Raw genomic sequence first — 18669 nt, 5'->3', positions numbered from 1 at the left:
CCTCCCAGAATCCAGCAATAATAGCTCATGTCCCCCCAAAATGCCATTTTTTTTATTCTTTTTTTTTTTTTTTTTTTTTTTTTTTGGTGGTGGTGGTGGTTCAAGGGACTGAATGGAGGGTCTCATGTATGCTACGTAAATATTCTACCACTAACAGGCTGGGGAGATAGCTCAGCAGTTTAAGTGCCTGCCTGGCAAGTACACGGATCTGGGTTCAATACCCAGTACCACATGCTGTGCCAGCCTTGCCCCTGGGCATGCTGAGCCAGCCACCAAGACCAGGCATGGTGGTGCATGCCTATAACCCAGCACTGAGGAGGCTGAAAACAGGAGGATCACTACAAGGCTGAGATGCATAGTGAAGTGATGCATAGTGATACATAGTGACTATTTTCTTTAAATAAATATTAAAAAAAATTTTCTAAACATATTCTACCACTAAGTCATACCCCAGGCTATATATTTCCTTTCTTAAATCTTGCTTTCAAACCCTGAAATTTACCTCCATCCTAAATCCACAATCCTACTTGGCCAATATACCTAAATGCTTCAAAACTAAGGCCACCCTGAAAAAAGTGCTAAGCAGTTCTCTTAATTAACAGACAACAGTATTTGTCAAGCAAATTGAGTAATTGTTTTTAAATATAACTTGCATATAAAGTATTAGGAGATACATCCTCTTTGAGAATTAGTGTTTTCAGTGACCTAAGTTCTCGGCCTGGTCCATAAATCTAAGAGAAGTCAGCTTATCCTTCCAAGGCTCCTTAGCCGTCAGACTTCAGGTCTCTTGCCTACCACTACCCCCTCAAAAGGAGACTCATTCTCAGTAACTACGGCCCCTGGAGAGCGCAGCGCACGTGTGCTTCTCATCCATATGAGGTCTCTGTTACAGGGAAGTGGCAACCCAACAACCAAGAATGGCAAAAGGACAAAAAGCATGTCCTCATACATGATATGTAATGCTGACTGTTTTAAAAAATTGAGGGAAAGGGTAAAGTTATAAAACCTGGCTGCAAACAAAACTGAAATTTAAGCCACTATTTTTGTCAAAACAAAGAAAGAAAAATCAAGAACAAATTATTATTTGTTGAAAAACAAGATTATTGTATTAGACTGAATTGTTAGAATCCTCAGGTGAAAACTATAACTTCTAAAAAGCCCTTCAGCATTAAGTCTAACATCTTACTATTTAAATAAAAAACATACTGACTTATTTAAAAACAAGAATTCCATATACACACTGATATGCACATTTCCCGCAATGGAATTATGTACCTTTTGACGTCGTTTCTCTTTTCTTTTGTCTTCTGTGTCCTGTAGCATTTTTTCTTTCCAGAGGTCAAAGAAATAGGAAGGATCAGTATAGAACTTCAGCCCATCTTTCTTATCATCTCTGTGAATCAATGTATTGTGTAAGTCAGGAGGGGAAAGACAGTCAGGTAATTCTATCTGACAATGGAAGGCAATATTAAAATTTCAACTCAGCAGACATATAGGTGGGTATCCTCACTATTAAGTAATTATTTTCCACATTTCCTCATTTGTCATACATGAGGAAACATTCCAGAGAGCAACCTGTTCTGCATAAGCAGGATTGGGTACCGCTGCACATGTAGGATGAGGTACAGAAAATGTCTCTGAAAAAGCACAAGATGGCTCTTAAACAGTAAGTATTAGTAGCTCGACTATTTCAGGAAACATTTTATTCCAACGGGGTTATACACAGAGACTGATGAATTCTTTAGCATAAATACATTCTTTTCTACCCTGGAGATGAAATATTACTGTGATTAAAAAATGAGTAAGAGTCTGTCTGTTCTCAATCAGGTTTGCCCAGTACAGTGGTACCTTGGTTCAAAAACTTAATTTGGTCCACAAATTCTGGCCAAGATGGCCATGTTGGTGCTTGTGAGGGAAGATGGGCATCATCACATTCATCACTCAATGCAGAGTTGGCAAACAAAAACAACATTTGCCAAATGTTTTTGTTTGTGAACCAAAGTACCACTATACCTATAAATTCAGTTAGGAAAGAAGGAAAATGCTCACTGTGAATAAATGTGGCTAGGAAAACAGTGCTCAGCTATGTATTTTCAAAGAGAGTTTATTTACTTGTAAGTACTGCTATAATTGCTATGGCCTAACGAGTATTTCAAATCCTGTAAGTTACTCATTTACTATAAACCAAAAATATGACCGTTATGAATTAAAATGTACCATAATACAGTAGTAGCATTCAAAACAACCATAGTGGAAATAAAGCTTATCCCATTAATGGTCTGTAGACCTCCAAGAATGAAAGTGAATCATGTACATTTCATATTAGCATTTCCACAGTGCTTTAGGGCACCCAAGAGCAGCACCATTACAGGAGCACTGAGAGGCAAGAGTTAATGATCAAAGAAAGCCCAAGGAGCCATGCTCCCATCCAGGGCCAAAAGTTCACACCCAGGGCTAATGGCCAGTCTCCTAGGGCGGCTATTCTAGTCCCGGCAATGGAGAATCACTACTAACAAGCCTTACAACGTACTATTTTTTTAAACCCTGTATTATTTAACATCTTTCTTTTTTCTAGCTTCCCAATTTGTAAGCAAGTTGCATAACAGAGATTTTATTAACATTATTTTGAAAATAACAATTTTCCCCCCAAGGCTTTGAGTACAGGTAAAGGTATAAAAAGACTGAGTGCAGAACTTGAGAAGAAATTTAAGTATGTAATATATGTTCTTTAATATGGTGTTAACACTCCAATGAAGATGGGAACATGTATTAATTTTGACAAGAGATAAAGCAACTATGGTCCTACGTTTATAGTCTATATAGTCTAATCACTTGACTTTTTAGCATTTTGACGTCATATTTAAGTTCATATGAAAAAATCTGTTTTATGTACCCCAGCTATTGTATGAATGAACTCAAGCCAGCACTGTTATTGTTGAATATATTTTTAAAAAGTCAAAGATATGTTTATTTCCCATATAACTGAATATACACATACCTAAAGTTAAATCACTTTTCATGTCATTAAAATTTTTAAGTCATCACAAATGTCTAATTATAATTTTGATTAATCAAACATAAATGGCTAGGTTTCTGATTTTCTTTTTAAAAGAGAATCTTTAGTGAGTTTTCTTAGTAACACTGGGTAGAAAACTTTAAACCAGTGAGCTTTCATGCCATAGTACAAACACTGAGTTTCTTAGTGCTAAGAAAAACTCCAATTGACTTGGAAAACTGTCCATCACATGAAAGCAGTCACAAGTTTAAATTTGAAGCTCATAATGTGTCTATTCTCACGTGTCATGAACTTTTTAAATGTGTGCACATCACCTGCAGGAAAGCAGGCTAGTGTCACAAAAAGGCAGGGCTTCTTGTTCATCTCCAATGACCTCCAGGGGACCTTTCATCTAGTTGACAGAAGCTCTCTGTGCACAAAGGGATGCAGTTGAATGCCCTTTATTGACAGAACTATACTGAATAGTAGCTCCAGACCTCTCCTTGTAAACCCTGAGAAAGGACAGGAAACTGGAATGCAGAAACCTCGAGCCATTCTCTGAGGAGGACTGGCAGGCCTGCAGGAAGAATGTCAGGAGATCAGTCCAAGAAGCAAGGCACTCCCAGGCTTCTCCACGGCCCTCATAGGAGAATCGGCTGGTAGAGCTGAGTGGGGCACTGAGGGCCACTGGCCACCACAGTCTGTTTACAGAGGCTGGAGGAGTGGACTCTGGGCAGAGCAGAGGGACGAGCCCCACCATGAGGACAAAGAGACCACATGAGAAAGGGAGATAAAGGGGCAGTGACAGCAGGCACCAGAAGAAACCTCTGTGGTGATGGGCAGCATCAGGGCATTTCACAAAAGCATATGTCAGTTATCTCTTCATAGTAATTTTTGCAATACTTTCTATTCTTTTTCTTGAGAACAGTAACAGAAGGTTAATCTGGCAATGCTATTTTCAACCTTAGAAAACACTAACATTGGAACATACATTTTCCTGAAGTAAGTAACAAATGACTCAGGTGCTGATGTACAGAGACAGATATTTTGCTGCACTATAAATGAACTGTGCCACTCATTTCCAACAGACTTTGCAAATAAGGAACAACAACATAACTGCATATGTTGCCATCATGTGAAGTGTCCACTTCCACTTAAGATAACCATATCTGAGAACTAAAATCAGAGCTCCCGCATCTGCTAGTAAATGCACCTATGCCTTAAAATACTAAAATTTTAATAGCTCTATATCACTGACTACTATCATTGGGTACAAAGTACAATTATTGTTTTCAGAGTTTGAAAGAACTCTTTTAAAGCCACCAAAGACCCAATGTGTTATCACCTTTCTATCTGTCTATATTTTTATCCACCTGTATGAAAATATTCTGAAGACCCTGGGAGACATACCTGTAAGGGGTTAGGATGTCCAGAGGAGGTGGCTTATCACTCTGGTTGTAAATGTCAGCAACAGGATTAGGAATGCTGTTCTTTGAAACCACCTGCTGGTCTTGGATGGTGGAACTTTTGAAAGCTTTTTTCATGTTGATATCCTGAAGTGACACTATTTAGAGAAAAGTCCCCCAAATTGAGATACAAAGAAATGTTTTTCATTACCTAGAAATAAGTATCATTTGACTCGCAACCATAAAAATCCTGGAATAACCAAATAATGGCCTTTATTGTTTCTTTAAAACCATGCTTAAATAGAAGTTGACTCCTTTCCTCTTAGAGGTAACACTTTTCTTGACAGGTCAAATTCTTTTGTAATAATCTAATTATTTCATTGACTTTAATAGAACATTGTTCTTCATTTAAATAGTACTTCTCCAAAACCACATGGAAATGTAACAGGCATGGTATCCCAACTAGGTATCCCAACTAGTTAATATCCCTTTAAGTATAATATCTAGAGAAAATACTTCCTTTTTTTTTTCTTTTTGGCGGAACCAGGGATTGAACTCAGGCCCTTACGTTTGTCAGAGAAGCGCTTATTCCACTGAGCCATTTCCCCAGCCCTAGAGAAAATATTTCTGCAAAAGTTACACAAATGTAAGTAACACACTAAGGTTTTCCAACATTAACATTAAGGAAAGACAGCAAAGCATATGAACATACTTAATATACTTATAGAAATCAAGTAGTTGAATAAAGAAAATTACTCTAACAAGGAGGGAAATCAGGGCTTGGTATACTTTTTTGTAAGTCTGTGTGGCACTTACATGTCATTTGTTAACTCTGATGTTGACATAAACTTCTGAGGCACATTAGTCCTATTAATCCAGTTGGCTCATCTACTGGAGCTGGCTGAAGGACATTAAGGTTTCTGGCCAAAAAAATTCGGGAGCCCTAAAAAGATCACTGATTTCCTAGCTTTCAGGAAGGTAAAAATTTTGACTGGGAAGGGATTTTAAAGATGTACTGTAAAATTTCATAAATATTATTTATAGCTTAACTGAGTAAAGTTTATCATAAACATTCCAAATTCTAAAGCAAGCAAAAAAAAAAAAAAAAAAATCTAAGAGGAGAGTTAAAAATCACTTTGATACTGATTTTAAAAGTAAATGACTTAAGATGTTAAGAATTCCTTTAACAGATCAAGTAGCTATTTATTTTTTTCTATTTAAAACTCTAATTTAAAAGAACACGTCTTTAGCTTACTGTTTATTGATGGAAAAGTTAGTAAGAATGTCTATAACAAGTATGAGCCGTAATTTAATTTTGACTTTTGATAAAGACTTCAATATAAATAAACGTATCTTCTTTAAATGATGAGGGATAAATCCTACAAATAACTATATAGATATAATAGAAAATTCAAGATGCTGGAATTTTTGTTAATTTTTTTTTTTAAGTATTTGGTGCAGGGTCTCACTATGTAGCTTGGACTCATAGTGATCCTTCTGTTTTCAGCCTCCCCAGCACTGGGATTACAGGTGTGCACCACCACACCCAGACTCAGTGGCCATGTGCCTGGGGGTGGGGCCAGCACAGCATGCAGTTCCAGGGATTGACTCTGGGTCCCTGTACTTGCCTATGCAGGCACTTAGCCTGCTGAGCTATCTGGCCAGCCCTGATGCTAGGATTTTTTTTTAAAGCAACAAGAAAATTCTAACCAGTACTATATAAAGAGAAAAGTAATATATAACTTGAATATTTTTCTCAAAGTAAATATGTAGATTATCTTACCATTTTCTGATGTTCTTCCAGTCTTAACCTCAGTCTCTCATTCAAAATAAAACTTCAAAAATGGAATTGTTAATGGCTTAAGTTGTTAATGGCAGTTTGATGAAACTGCCACACATTTGAGGGGATATCATCAAAATTATTATTAGTCTACAAAGTGCTTGTTGATATTAATATTATTCTTAAACTTAAAGCCTAAAGGCCTTTGATAAATGCTCTGAGAAGGTTAATAAGATTTGGAAAGGGACAGAATCACCAGGATTATTCACAGGCATCAAACCAAACAAGCATGTCAGACTGAAGCCTGTATTATGCAGCAGAGTGTACTATGGTCCTTACTTTTACTCTCTGGAGTGAGTCTAGAAATTTTAAACAACAAAGTGCTTTTAAAATAACTACCAATAACTATCAGGACTTCCAGTACTGAATATGTTGGGAAAAGTGTTAAAATAAATACCGTATTTATAATTTTGAAACAAAATCATGGTGTACGAAGTAGACGAGATGAATCTTTTGGTCACTAATTAACCCACTGTTGTGAGGTGCCCCTCACTATTTTTCCAGGGACAGACAAGACACAATGTCAGCATGCTACTGATGGAAGAAGCAGTGATTACACACTTAATGACCATCATCTTGTGGCCATCACTTCTGGTTCACTGTGTTCACGCAGTTACCTACCCTCTTCCACTGTGGAATCCAGCTGTGTAACTTTGACAGAGAGGCGATCAATTCTGTCTTGAAGAGAATTTGCTCGGATGTAGAAGTTGTTAGCCTCATTAAACAGCTCCCCAAATATGTCTTCAGCATGTTTGCCTGCAGAAGAGAAGGAACACAGAACACCATCTGCTGCGGAGCGCTGCTGTGGCCTCCACGCGGCCACGTTAATGCATATTACCGTCACCACAAGGTCTGATGCAGAAGAGTGTAAAAATGAAAGTGTCACAGTCCAAGGCCTGTACAACTCTGGAAATTTATTAGCTATTCATGTGAATCTGAAATTGAACCAAAGTGGCAGGACTTTAAAATATTTTGCATAGTACAGAATCATTTTGTGTGAGCTGTCCCTTAAGTTACATCCCTTGAAAAGGAATTTATTTTGGGGAAAACGGTTCTCATTTTACATTCTGTGAGTATAAATACAATCTCAGGTGCTCCCAAAATATTTTGGCATAAATGAATAAAAATGTACTTAGTCATGACTTCGTAAAGTTAAAACTAGCCCTTCAGGATGCAGATTGGGCTAGGTGCAGGAGTCCCCTCTGTGCTCCCACAATGCTCTTAAATTGACCTCAATCACAAGATTCACAAACTAATCTTGGCATAATTTCCCCAATCTCTCAGATGGTGTGAGCTAATTCTCTGACCCTGGCACTGGTTATGCTGAGACCATGCTCAATGACATCTGCTGAGCAAAAACACACATACATACACATACAAAACATACTGAGACCACTGCCGTCTTTTTCATGGGTACACAGCCAACAAATGCTCCCTGTACAAGAAAGTTTGGAAAATGCTATCCTAAATAGATTAAGTATATTTCTATGTCCTGGGGTATCTCAAAATCCTTAAGAGGCCGATGTGTGCTAGGAATATGCAAGAACATCTTGCATGTCATCCTTTCAAAGAGAAAGGGTGTGGAAACACTTAATAGCATCTTTCAGATCTGCTCTTTTCAGAAGGTGGGAAAGGATGCCACAGTCTCTTGCAGAAGTTAAACCAACATTCTCAAACCACAGTGACACTGCTAAGAATACTTGGTACCCTGCGAGATGCCCCATAAGCAGGAAAGGCTAATAATATGTATTCCTACCCTCAACGCTTAATGCTATTTGAAAAGATTGATGCAACTGATACTATATTTCCACTTGGGAGTTTTTGATTTTGACACAGAAATTAAAGACACATAATTAATATTTTGCCAGCTGCTGAATGCTGACAAGTGACTAGAAGGACTGGTCTGATGAACAAGAGTAAGTGTTGCAATTACAGTCTTCAGTTTTGCAAACCAACAGATTTGAAAAGCTGACTTTTATTCTTTAAATGGCAAGTCCATTAGCTAAACTAAAATAATCCTGAATTGAATTAATGCCCACATGAAGGAAGTACAATTCTTCACTCATTACTGACAAAGATTCCAGTTCTGGACTTATTAGTACTACATGAATTCGATTCCAAGTATGCTAGGTTAAGAAATATGTCTCAAATTGCCTAAGTATAAAAATTTGGCACATATTTTCAACTGTATTTAAGTGTGAAGATTTATTGGAAACAATCAAAGTGTCTTATGTGAATCTGTCAACATGAGCCTAGCACCTAGATCTTGGTTTGTCAAGATTATGCTTCTTTTTGCACTAAAAGGAACCAGACTCCTTGCAGAAATGGACTGACTCCAGGGCTAAAGGTAGAAAATACAAGGTGAGCCTAGAATATGCTGTTTTGCTAGAAAAACTGATGTGCTCAAAGACTGAGCACAAATGGAAACGTCAAAAGGTACCCAAGAGGAAGCCTGAATAGATCCCCTTGGCCAAACTTGGAGAAATGGATGCATCAAAGTGAATGCAAGATAAGAGACTATAATCTGTAGAATAAAAGGATTGTCAGTCCAAGCTGATACAAGTAAATGAATGGAAGTCTTTATAGAGCAGAATGCTAAGCAATTATTGTTGAAAAATTATGAAATGACAAACATCACCACTCTGCAACTGCCATAGCAGTAACAGTTTCAGGGAAGAAGCATCCGTGGGTGCTGAGAACAGCTGATGGCAGAACTGGAATGGAAAGAAAGGTATCTGACAGTCTCAAAGTGCCTCCCCATGAAACACAGCACTTACACTAAAGAAACTGCAGCAATTGAGCTGATGGAAGGCAGCACACACCCGGCCATGCTACAGGCAGATACAAGTCCAAGTGCTTCCTGATAAAGCACCTGTAATACCTCTATCTCTATACTACACTAATCACAGAAAGACATTAGAAAATCCAAGTGGCGTTCCACAAAATAAAAAGGCTGGATCCTTTTAATGTCAAGGTCATGGAAGCCAAAGACTGGAACTATTTCAGATTAAAGGAGACTAAAAAGAGATAATTTTATACATACACATATATGGGGAAATGAGAAGGCAGGGGATCTCAGAAAAGATATAGTAAATATCTGGGGAATGTGAGAATTTATTGAAATTCTTGAGACTATTTTTGATCTGTCTATAAGTCAGAAATCATTTCAAAGAACTAAAAAAGAACCTTAATATAGTGTCTGTAGGGGGAGGCAGGGAGATAGCTCAGTAGAGTAAGTGCCTGCTTGGCAAGTGCAGGGTCCTGAGTTCAATCCCTGTTACCGTAAAAAAATAAAAAATAATGTCTGTAATAATATGGAGTTGCTACTGAACTCTAGAAAATAAAATATCATAATTATTGGAAGATTTTTCCTTCTTTTAAATTTTTATTTTCTGTACTATGAAAGCAATACATGCAATTTAAAAAACACAGAAAAATACAAAAAGACGAACAATAGGAAAAATGGCCCAAAGATTAATCAAAGACATCTAATATTAACAATTCTGACTAAAAAAGTAATACATGAAATAATAGTTCATGAACTGAAATTGTTCTACAGCTTTGGAAAAGATGGCCATGGTCATGCTTACCACTCCATCCAGAGTTTGCAAACAGAAACAAAATTTTGTCAAATACTTCTGTCAAAATTCTGTCAAATACCAAATCTTGCAAACAATGTATTAGTGAATGTGGGCATGTTCATTGTAGGAAATGTGGAAAACTCAAAAGAGTAAAATGTCAGTCATAGTTATTTATAATTATTTTCAGTACTTCTTTACAATATTCTAAGCATTTTATAAGAATTAATATAGCATATGGTCATCAAACATATTTAATTATCAGCAAGCACTCAGAGAGCAAGCTCTGAACACAAGGCACTGTTGCGGTGGCTGGAAGGCAGAAAGCAGTAAACACAGCCTAGGCGTCAAGAGGCACATGACAGGTGGGGGAGACAGAAGTGAGCCAGCAGATGACATTCAGGTCCTAACTAGCACTATGAAGAAAATAAAACAGAGACTAGAGAGTGGCAGGAACTGAGTGGCATTCAGTTTGTCACCCAAGGCCTCTCTGATAAGGTGGCATCAACTGACTGAAGAAAAGCAGCTTCTATACGTGCTCCTGAAGGAAGACCCTTCCACAAAGAAGACAGGAATCTACTTGAGGTCACTGAGGAACATCAAGGAGGCCAATGTGGCTGGAGCTCCATAACCCATGAGACAGAGAAAGAAATGCCCTTCCCCCTTTGGAATGAAACACCCAGACTGCAGGCAGGGAGATCAGCTGGGAGCCTCCTGAGAGGTAATGGTGACTTGGGCTAAACAACAGCAGCAGGGGAGCAAGTGGGAGCAGTCTACAGTAGGTGCACACTTCGAAGGCGACTGTACTGCAATTCTGCTGGTAGAGAAAAAGATAAACCAAAAGCATTTGATAAGAGAGTAGAGTGAAAAAAAAATGATAAATTCAGTTTTAGTCATGTGCAATTTGAGGTACCCACTGGAAATCTAATGCAGGTAGATACTAACTGGGCAGTGTATATACAAGTCTGAAGTCCAAGGGAGGTCAGAACTGCAGGCACAGATTTGGAAACTGTCAGCATGAAGGTATTTCAAGCCACAGGACTGGTATTTCGAGGCACAGGATTGGATGAGCCCACCTGATGAATTGGAATAAAGGGAGAGGAGTGTCAGTGACCAAACCCAGAGCACTCCAACATGCAAAGGCTGAGAAAATCATCAAAGGAAACTAATAATGAACAAGTAGGAAGGAGGGCAGAAGAAACACCAAAGTGAAGAAGCTAGGTGAAGAAAGGCTCTGCAGAGGAAGTGACAGGCTCAGTTTCACAGAAGTCGGTGAGACAAAACTAGAAAGAGTAGGAGACAACGAAGGAAGTAGAGCCCATGGAGACAGAGTTATCAGAAGAAATCTTGCTCTCAAGGGAAGCAAGAAATGGGGTGATGGAGAGGATGATCTGATTAAGATGGGAGATTTCTCTCTACACTGTCTTTGATGGGAATGATGGTAGACAGAGGACAGAAAATATGACACAGAGAAGAGAGAAAGTAAATTCAGTCCTAGAGTGAACAAGAGGGCACAGGATCTAGTGTGTAGGTAGAGGAGACGGCACAGGCACAACCTCGAGCTGTCCATCCACTGTAAGGGGGGGGCAGGCAGGTCTGGTACCGAAACCACGCAATGGGCTGACTGTTCCCAGGGCGAAGTCCAGCTCTCCTCTGGCTGCCGTTATGGTACCAATGACAGAAGGAGCACAGTCATCAGCTCAGCATCTGGAAGACTATGAAATAGTCATTTTAAAAGCACAAAAACTAATTAACTAAGAAATTATGGCAGCATTACTAAGCAGTACTAAGGGCTCACCTGAGGAATGTGCTCATGATGTTAAACCTTTTCTCCTTTTGCTAATATAAGCATTTAAAGCTATCTGGTTCCCTCTAAGTACTTCTTTAAGTGAACCCTACAGATACAGCATACTGGTGTTTTGTGTTTATTACCTCCTATAACAGTTTTTCATTTTCTTCACTTGAGTAATCTTTAAAAGATATTGCTTGATTTTCCAAAATTTGATTGTTACCTGAAAAGATTATTTCATCATCATACTCTGTATTCTCACCTTTTCAAACTTCTCCTTTTATGGCTTAGCATATATTCCATCTTGGTGAATTTCATGGGAAATTAAACGAATATCTATTATACACTTTAGGAAGTCAGTATTTTTCTTAGTTATTTTTGTCACTGCTGGGACAAAATACATAATACCTGCAACTTACAGGACAGGTTTACCTTGGTTCATATTTCCAGTGCACAGTTTGTCAGCCCCCAGGCAGAACAGCATGACAAAGGGGCATGATGGAGGCTAGGGCCTCGCCTCGGGCAGGCAGCAAAGAACGGAGGAGGAGCAGGGAGAGACAATCCTTCCAGTGACCTGCCTCGTTGGACCAGTCACCACCTCCTCAAAACACATTTAGTACAAACTCCTCAGTGGATTATCCCCACCGCTGAGCACATGAGGCCATCTCCCAGTGTAACCGGGAGCTTAGCCATGCCTCTCTTAGCTCCATTTATTCTTATTCTCTGTACTTTGAAGCACCCTTACTAGATCCACGCATATACATTTAAGAATGGGACCAGGGAGATGGCTCAGTGGAATAAGCACTTCCCTGGCAAGTGCAAGGGCCTGAATTCAATCCCTGGTCTTGCCAAAAAAAAAAAAAAAAAAAAAAAAGAATGTTATGTGGTCACTATAAAATGTTCCTTATCTCCCCAATAATCTACTTTATCTGAAATTAACACAGTCATACCAGCTTTTTTATGCTTTATGTTTGCATGGTATGTTTCCTCGATTTTCTTTAAAGCTGTGTCTTTACCATTAAAATGCATGCACTTTAGTCTAGTTAGCCTATTTTTAAGGCAAGTGTCTAAAATATTTTTATTTAAAGAAATTATTGGAAGCTCTTGCTTAGGCAGACACAAGGACCAGGGTTTGATCCCCGGCATGCCATGCCTGGCCCCACCTTAGTCCTACCCTCAGGGTGTGCTGAGACAGCAATTGAGACTGGGAATGGTGGCATGTGCCTGTAATCCTTGGGAGGCTGAAAACAGGAGGATCACGAGGAGTCAGATCTATGTAGTAAGACCCTGTAGACCCTGTACTAAATACATTTTAAAAAAGGAAAAAAAAAAAAAAAAAGAAAGATAGATAGATAGATAGATAGACAGACAGACAGACAGACAGACAGACAGACAGACAGACAGATAGACAGACAGATATTACTGGACTTTCAGGAAAATGGCAGAGTGGTAAGCATCAGAGAAAGAGCTTCTCTAAGATTTGGTGTCCAGACACTAGAATACAGCAATGTGAAGAAGAAAAAGGAAGTGGGTCCCTACGTCCCAGGAAAGATCTGAATTAAGAACTGAAGTCCACAGGGAGAGTGAAGAAAGAGACTTTAACAAAGAAGGAGGCAGGGGAAGACAGTGCTTTTTCTCTGAACCTGGACTCACTGCATGGGAAAGGAGCTTGCACCTGCAGGCACACAGTGACTACTGGTGACCTCAGAGGCCTCTACAGAGAAACGTACCAGTGGAGCAGGGCAGTGGACGCAGTGGGCAACAGTGGCTGGAGAGATATTTGGGTTCTGATATGCCCTTAGGTGAGTGACTTCCAGGTAGACATCTTAGAGAGCAGTTAACTGAACTCAGAACACAGAACAGCTGTGGGACAGCTCCACAGAGTGGCTCCCAATGTGAGGGGAAGGACGCCTAGCTCCAGTCAGCAGGAGGCGAAGATAAGTTCAACCCAAGAAGAGGCACACAAAGTGTTACACACTGAACATATGAGGTTCTAGCCCCACAGCCAGAATCCAGCCCGAATTTCATGGGAACTGAGGGTGGAAGCTTTCTAGGAGTATTCACTACACCACAGTAAAGCTATAGTTGGCTTACTGGGATGAACCAACTGGGATCTGGACTCTTTGCCCATATTGTCTACCCAAAACAGAAGAGACACACCTGGAAATGAACATTTTTTTAAAAAAATTTTCTTCTTTTTTTCCCTATCTTTTCTTTTTACATGAGTGTGAACAGTTTCTAGTTTTTGTTATTCTTGTTCTGTTTTTGTTATTTCTTCTTTCTCTCTTTCCTTCCCGTCTTCTTCATCAACTTCCCAAAGTGTGCATCATCTTTTTTGTTTTCCAGCTTTGCCTGTAATTGCTTCTTTATCTTCTATATCTCTCTTTCCCCCTAATCACTTTCAAGTTTTTTCCCCCGAAGATAAAATCACCATATTGAGGAATTATTTACTATACCCAATTTTCTGGTTCATTTTAGATTTTGTTTCATGACTACAAATCTAGTTCATACAGTCAAAAGTGGCAAATTAATAGTTACCGCAGTTAGCCATTTTCTAGGCTATGCTTGATAATATTTTTATTAGTCTTTATACTACTTTAGCTAATTGGCCTAATTGTTCCAATCAGTTGTTCTTCCTGGTATTCCAAAACTGAGATTGCTGAATGGTCATAAATATTATAGGTCAGTGTGAAAGAACCCGGGGCTGGCCAAGTAGGCAGCAACTTCTCATTACCCATAAATAGAAGAGGTAGGATCTTGCAATAGACTCAAAATCCAAAATCTAGCTCCACCTGGAAGACAATTCTGAGAAGTGGTTATTTGCTAAGGATTCTACATGCTAGCAATACAACTACTAGCCATAAGCAATTTAAAAGCATTAACCTAGGAATTAAACTTGGAAAAAAAAAAAAAGCAGAAATTGAGAAGACACTTAAAACACCTATATTTCTAGTTCATGAAGGGCAAACTTAGGGAGCAATGAAGTGGAGCAGTATCTTTCTTACTTTTTAAAAAATAATTTTATTGGGCTGGGGAGATGACTCAGTGGAATAAGTGCTTCCCTGGCAAGCGCAAGAGCCTGAGTTCAATCCCTGGTTCCACACACACACACACAAAAAAAATAATAATAATTTTATTGAGAAACAAATAGCAATGAGGCAGTTTCAAAACTGATTAGTAGGACAGATTCAATAATTAATACATTGCATATTGTTGTCTTCATAGTAGTTATTCATAGTACAAGATGCAGACAAGATATCCTGTCCACAAACACTATTAGAACAAATTTTAAAAAATTTAAAAAAAGAAAGAAAAAAAAAATTAAAAGGAGGTTGGGGAGATGGCTCAGTGGAATAAGCGCTTCCCTGACAAGCATAAGGGCCTAAGTTCAATCCCCGGTTCCGCAAAAAAAAAAAAAGAGAGAGAGAGAACAAATCTTTCTATTCATTGAATTAAGAGAAAGTAGCTGTATATCTATCCTAACTATTTTGAATCTCCTTTTTAAACAAACTGTATTATAATAACATTAAAATTTCTGAGTTTAACTGCAAGAAGTTGTAACTTTAATTGAGCAAACAGCTGACAGGAATAAGAACACGCAGATTATTAGTCAAGGAAAATGATGCAAAAGCAATCCCAATTTAATGTTAATTGAGGCACTAAATTGTCATATGAAGAAAAAAAAATCATTATCTCCTAGTCATAAACCAAGTGACACACTATTAACTAAAAGTGTTTCAGCAATTGGCTTCCTACCCACTGCCATTCCTTTGATCTCTCATGTCAGAAACTGGCAATGCTGAGGGGGAAAAAAATCTGAATATATACAAAGAGTAATTTTTATTGGATTGCAAAAGCTCTGAAAACCTGTGACCTGCTCAAGTTAGCAAATCTCCTCATTCATGTCTACAACTGTTTCTCCACTGCATCCCAATAATCTATATGTTTTTGATGAAAAGATTTCAACTCCCTAAAAAGCCTGTTAAAGACCTAATACTGGCAAAAACACTGGCTCTTGAAGTCTTGTGTCTGATTTGAGTGTAAGAACCCAGAGAGTTCTCAAAAGGTACATAGTTATAGGGACATTAGAGTCTGTTCAGTATCCAAGATCACATTCTTTCCTTGCTTTGGAAAACTCATTTAATACTTATGACATTAAGCTGTCCTCATAAATATGATGAGAATCAGAATGACCTCATGGGGCCAGCAGGATAGCTCAGCAGACGAAAGCACCTGCTTGGGCAAGTTTAGGCAAGCACAGAGACCACAGTTCCATTTCCAGCACCACATGCCACAGAAGCCCCACCACCAAGAGTCCAGGCATAGTGATGTATGCCTGTAATCCCAGCACTGGGGAGGCTGAAAGCACGAGAATCACCATGAGTCAAAACTAAGTAGTGAGACCCTGCAACAACCAAATATATTAAAAACAAAAACAACAACAACAACAACAAAGAAAACCTCATGAATGAGGGCCTCAATTGCTAGATGTCCTTACTAAGAAAATCCTTCTGGCATCCTGGTCTGTTTTGCCTTCCCTACAGCTACCAGAACATGTTACCCTGGGTCACCACATTCAGTGTCTGGGGCAAGACTACTCTCAGAAAGGTATGACCAATCTAGTATCAAGACAAATCTTTAAGCTTCCATTAAGAAGTCCTTTCTCGGGGGCTGGTGAGATGGCTCAGTGGTCTAAAGCACCTACTTAGAACAAGCTTAGCAAAGCACAGGGACCACAGTTCAATCCCCCAGCACCACATGCCAGCCAGCCCCGCCCCCTGGTGGGCTGAGCAGGCCACACACACACACACACACACACACACATAAATAAATAAATAATTAAAAAAAAAAAGAAGTCCTTTCTCTACCAAGATGGCACATGTAGACAAAGTCTCAACCTCTCTCTCTATCACCTGCAGGAATTCCAGATAACTGCATCATTTATTCTAATTCATACTTGAAAATAAGCCTGTCCTGTGGGAGTGAAGTCCTGGGCATGTGGGAGGGTAGGCAGGGAAATGGAGCAGACTAGATGGGCCAGCTTATCTAGACTGACAAGGTAATGATCAGGTATCCTATGCATGGAAGTGACATTCTGTCTGACTTTATCACAGGCATGACTACTCAGCAAAAGAAGACTTACGCTATGACAGATTCTTGCATTCCTAATACCTAAATGAGTATGAAATTTAAAAATAAAAATGTGGTTTTAAATTCTGTTATTCTTCCCAACAAACTTAGACCACAGAAATACTGCCTATAATTTTCATCTCCTGTAAAATATCTAGTGGGCAATCCACAAATCAAAAAAGTCACCTATGTAGATAACATTTATTATGTGCTAGTGTCATCTTGTAGTAGGTTATAATACCTTCATATCTGTTTCCTATTTTGTAACTGTACTATTATTAATTACAAGCAAATTTAAAATGTGTTAAACTTCTAAGTAAGGACCAATTTAATCTTCTTTGCTTTCCATTTGATCTAGAGGCGGGTACTGAACGAAACAGTAATAAAGTGGAAATCTAATTTGCTATTCTACCAGCAATTACTAACTCAGCCTTAGTTCAGGCTACTGTAACAGAACACCATACACTGGGTGGCTTATTGTCCTAGATGTTGAGAGGCCCATGATCAGGATAGTGGCAGACTTGGCATATGGTGAGAGTTATTCTCTCTGCCCCAAGATGGTACCCAGAGCTGCATTCCCATACAGAAGGGGCTAGGACTTCCTCGCAGGTCTTTTAAATGAGGGCATTAATGAGGACTCTACCTTCATGACCTATCACCTCCCAAAGACCTAAATGGGATCCTAGACAGGATCATCCTGGGGATTAGGATTTCATCATACAGATTTGATGGATACACAGGCATTCTATCCACTGCAGTAGGTATCGTAGTTTTCCAGTAATTATATCTCTCTCACATATATCACTGGATTCTTCTTACTGTTAGATGTTTGGGTTACAAGAGCAAGATACAAGAAAGGAATCCAAAGAAAGGAAAGGTTCCCTGTACACACTACACCCTAAAAGGAAGAGTAATGCTAGCAGGCAGATCTAGGGACCAGCTGCCATCTCCAACTTACAGGCCGCACGGTCTCTATCTTGTGCAATTTTCTCTGTGCATCCTTCCTTTTTCCTTTCCTCACCACTGATGTCTTCTGCTTTCTCTTAGGTTCTATCCCCTTCCCAACTTTGGCTTATGAGTGGTATTCATGGCTTCTTCAGCGAATGAGAACATCTCAATATTAAGTTCCCTAACAAACTGGCAGATTCATTGTGGGTTTAGTTTTAATGGCCTGAAAAGATCTGAACGACTAGCTCATCTGTTCACTCTTGGTGCACAGATATCTTACGTCATGGGTGACGTCTCTCATGCACAATCCAATCACCATCTCTGAGGAGAGTCCCAGCATCTTATCTCAGTGTTCCTCAAGTGCCTCTAAAGGCAGGTTTGAAAGCAACAGAGGGAGCCCCACTCGGGAGTGAGTGTCCTTGAGGCAGGTGCCCCGTGCCGGCCCAATCCTGTGGCTACAGATGATTACGCGGTACTCACCATCACTCATGCTGGACTGGCAGAGTTGTATTTGGGACTGCAGGGGGTGGGACTGTATGTCCATTTTCTTGTTTTCTCCAGGCTCTATGTGATGTCTTCAGCTATAGTCCTCTTTCTCCATCCTCAAAGCCAGCAATGCCTTGCTGTCTTTCTCATAGAACACATTCTCACACGAGTTCTCCTACCTCCCTCTTCCATACGTAAAGGGCTCCTGTGATTACACTGGGCCCAACCAGACAATCCAGGGTGATTTCTTCCTAAAAGTCAAATGCTTAGCATACTTCTGCCTGGCAAGTACCGTAACAGATCTACAGGTTCCCAGGACAAGGGCATAGACACATCTGGAGAAGCTATTATTCTGCTTACTACGAGGGTTATATGCAAAAAAGCAAATGGGCGGGCAGGTTCACTCACAAGAGGTTATGACCAAGCAACCATCATAAACACAAATACCACAACTTTATCCTGAACATTAATTACAATGTGAGATACAGATTGATGAT

General features: G+C 39.3%; 1 protein-coding gene across 3 annotated transcripts in view; it reads right to left on the bottom strand.

Annotated features, from left to right (window-relative positions):
* The window catches only part of Wasf3 (WAS protein family member 3), a 140930-nt gene that overhangs the window by 18670 nt on the left and 103591 nt on the right, over nucleotides 1–18669 (bottom strand). For all 3 annotated transcript variants that reach the window (XM_023715105.1, XM_012514725.2, XM_004631043.2), the window contains 3 exons: nucleotides 6863–6997; nucleotides 4406–4559; nucleotides 1276–1393 (listed from right to left, as the gene is read on the bottom strand). In XM_023715105.1, the coding sequence (XP_023570873.1) occupies nucleotides 1276–1393; nucleotides 4406–4559; nucleotides 6863–6997 (407 nt within the window). The remainder of the gene's footprint in view (nucleotides 1–1275; nucleotides 1394–4405; nucleotides 4560–6862; nucleotides 6998–18669) is intronic.

This window comes from Octodon degus, unplaced genomic scaffold (genome assembly GCF_000260255.1).
Source record: "Octodon degus isolate 3935 unplaced genomic scaffold, OctDeg1.0 scaffold00038, whole genome shotgun sequence".
In the NCBI taxonomy this organism is placed as follows: Eukaryota; Metazoa; Chordata; class Mammalia; order Rodentia; family Octodontidae; genus Octodon; species Octodon degus.
This window is presented reverse-complemented; position numbering and strand designations above follow the sequence as displayed.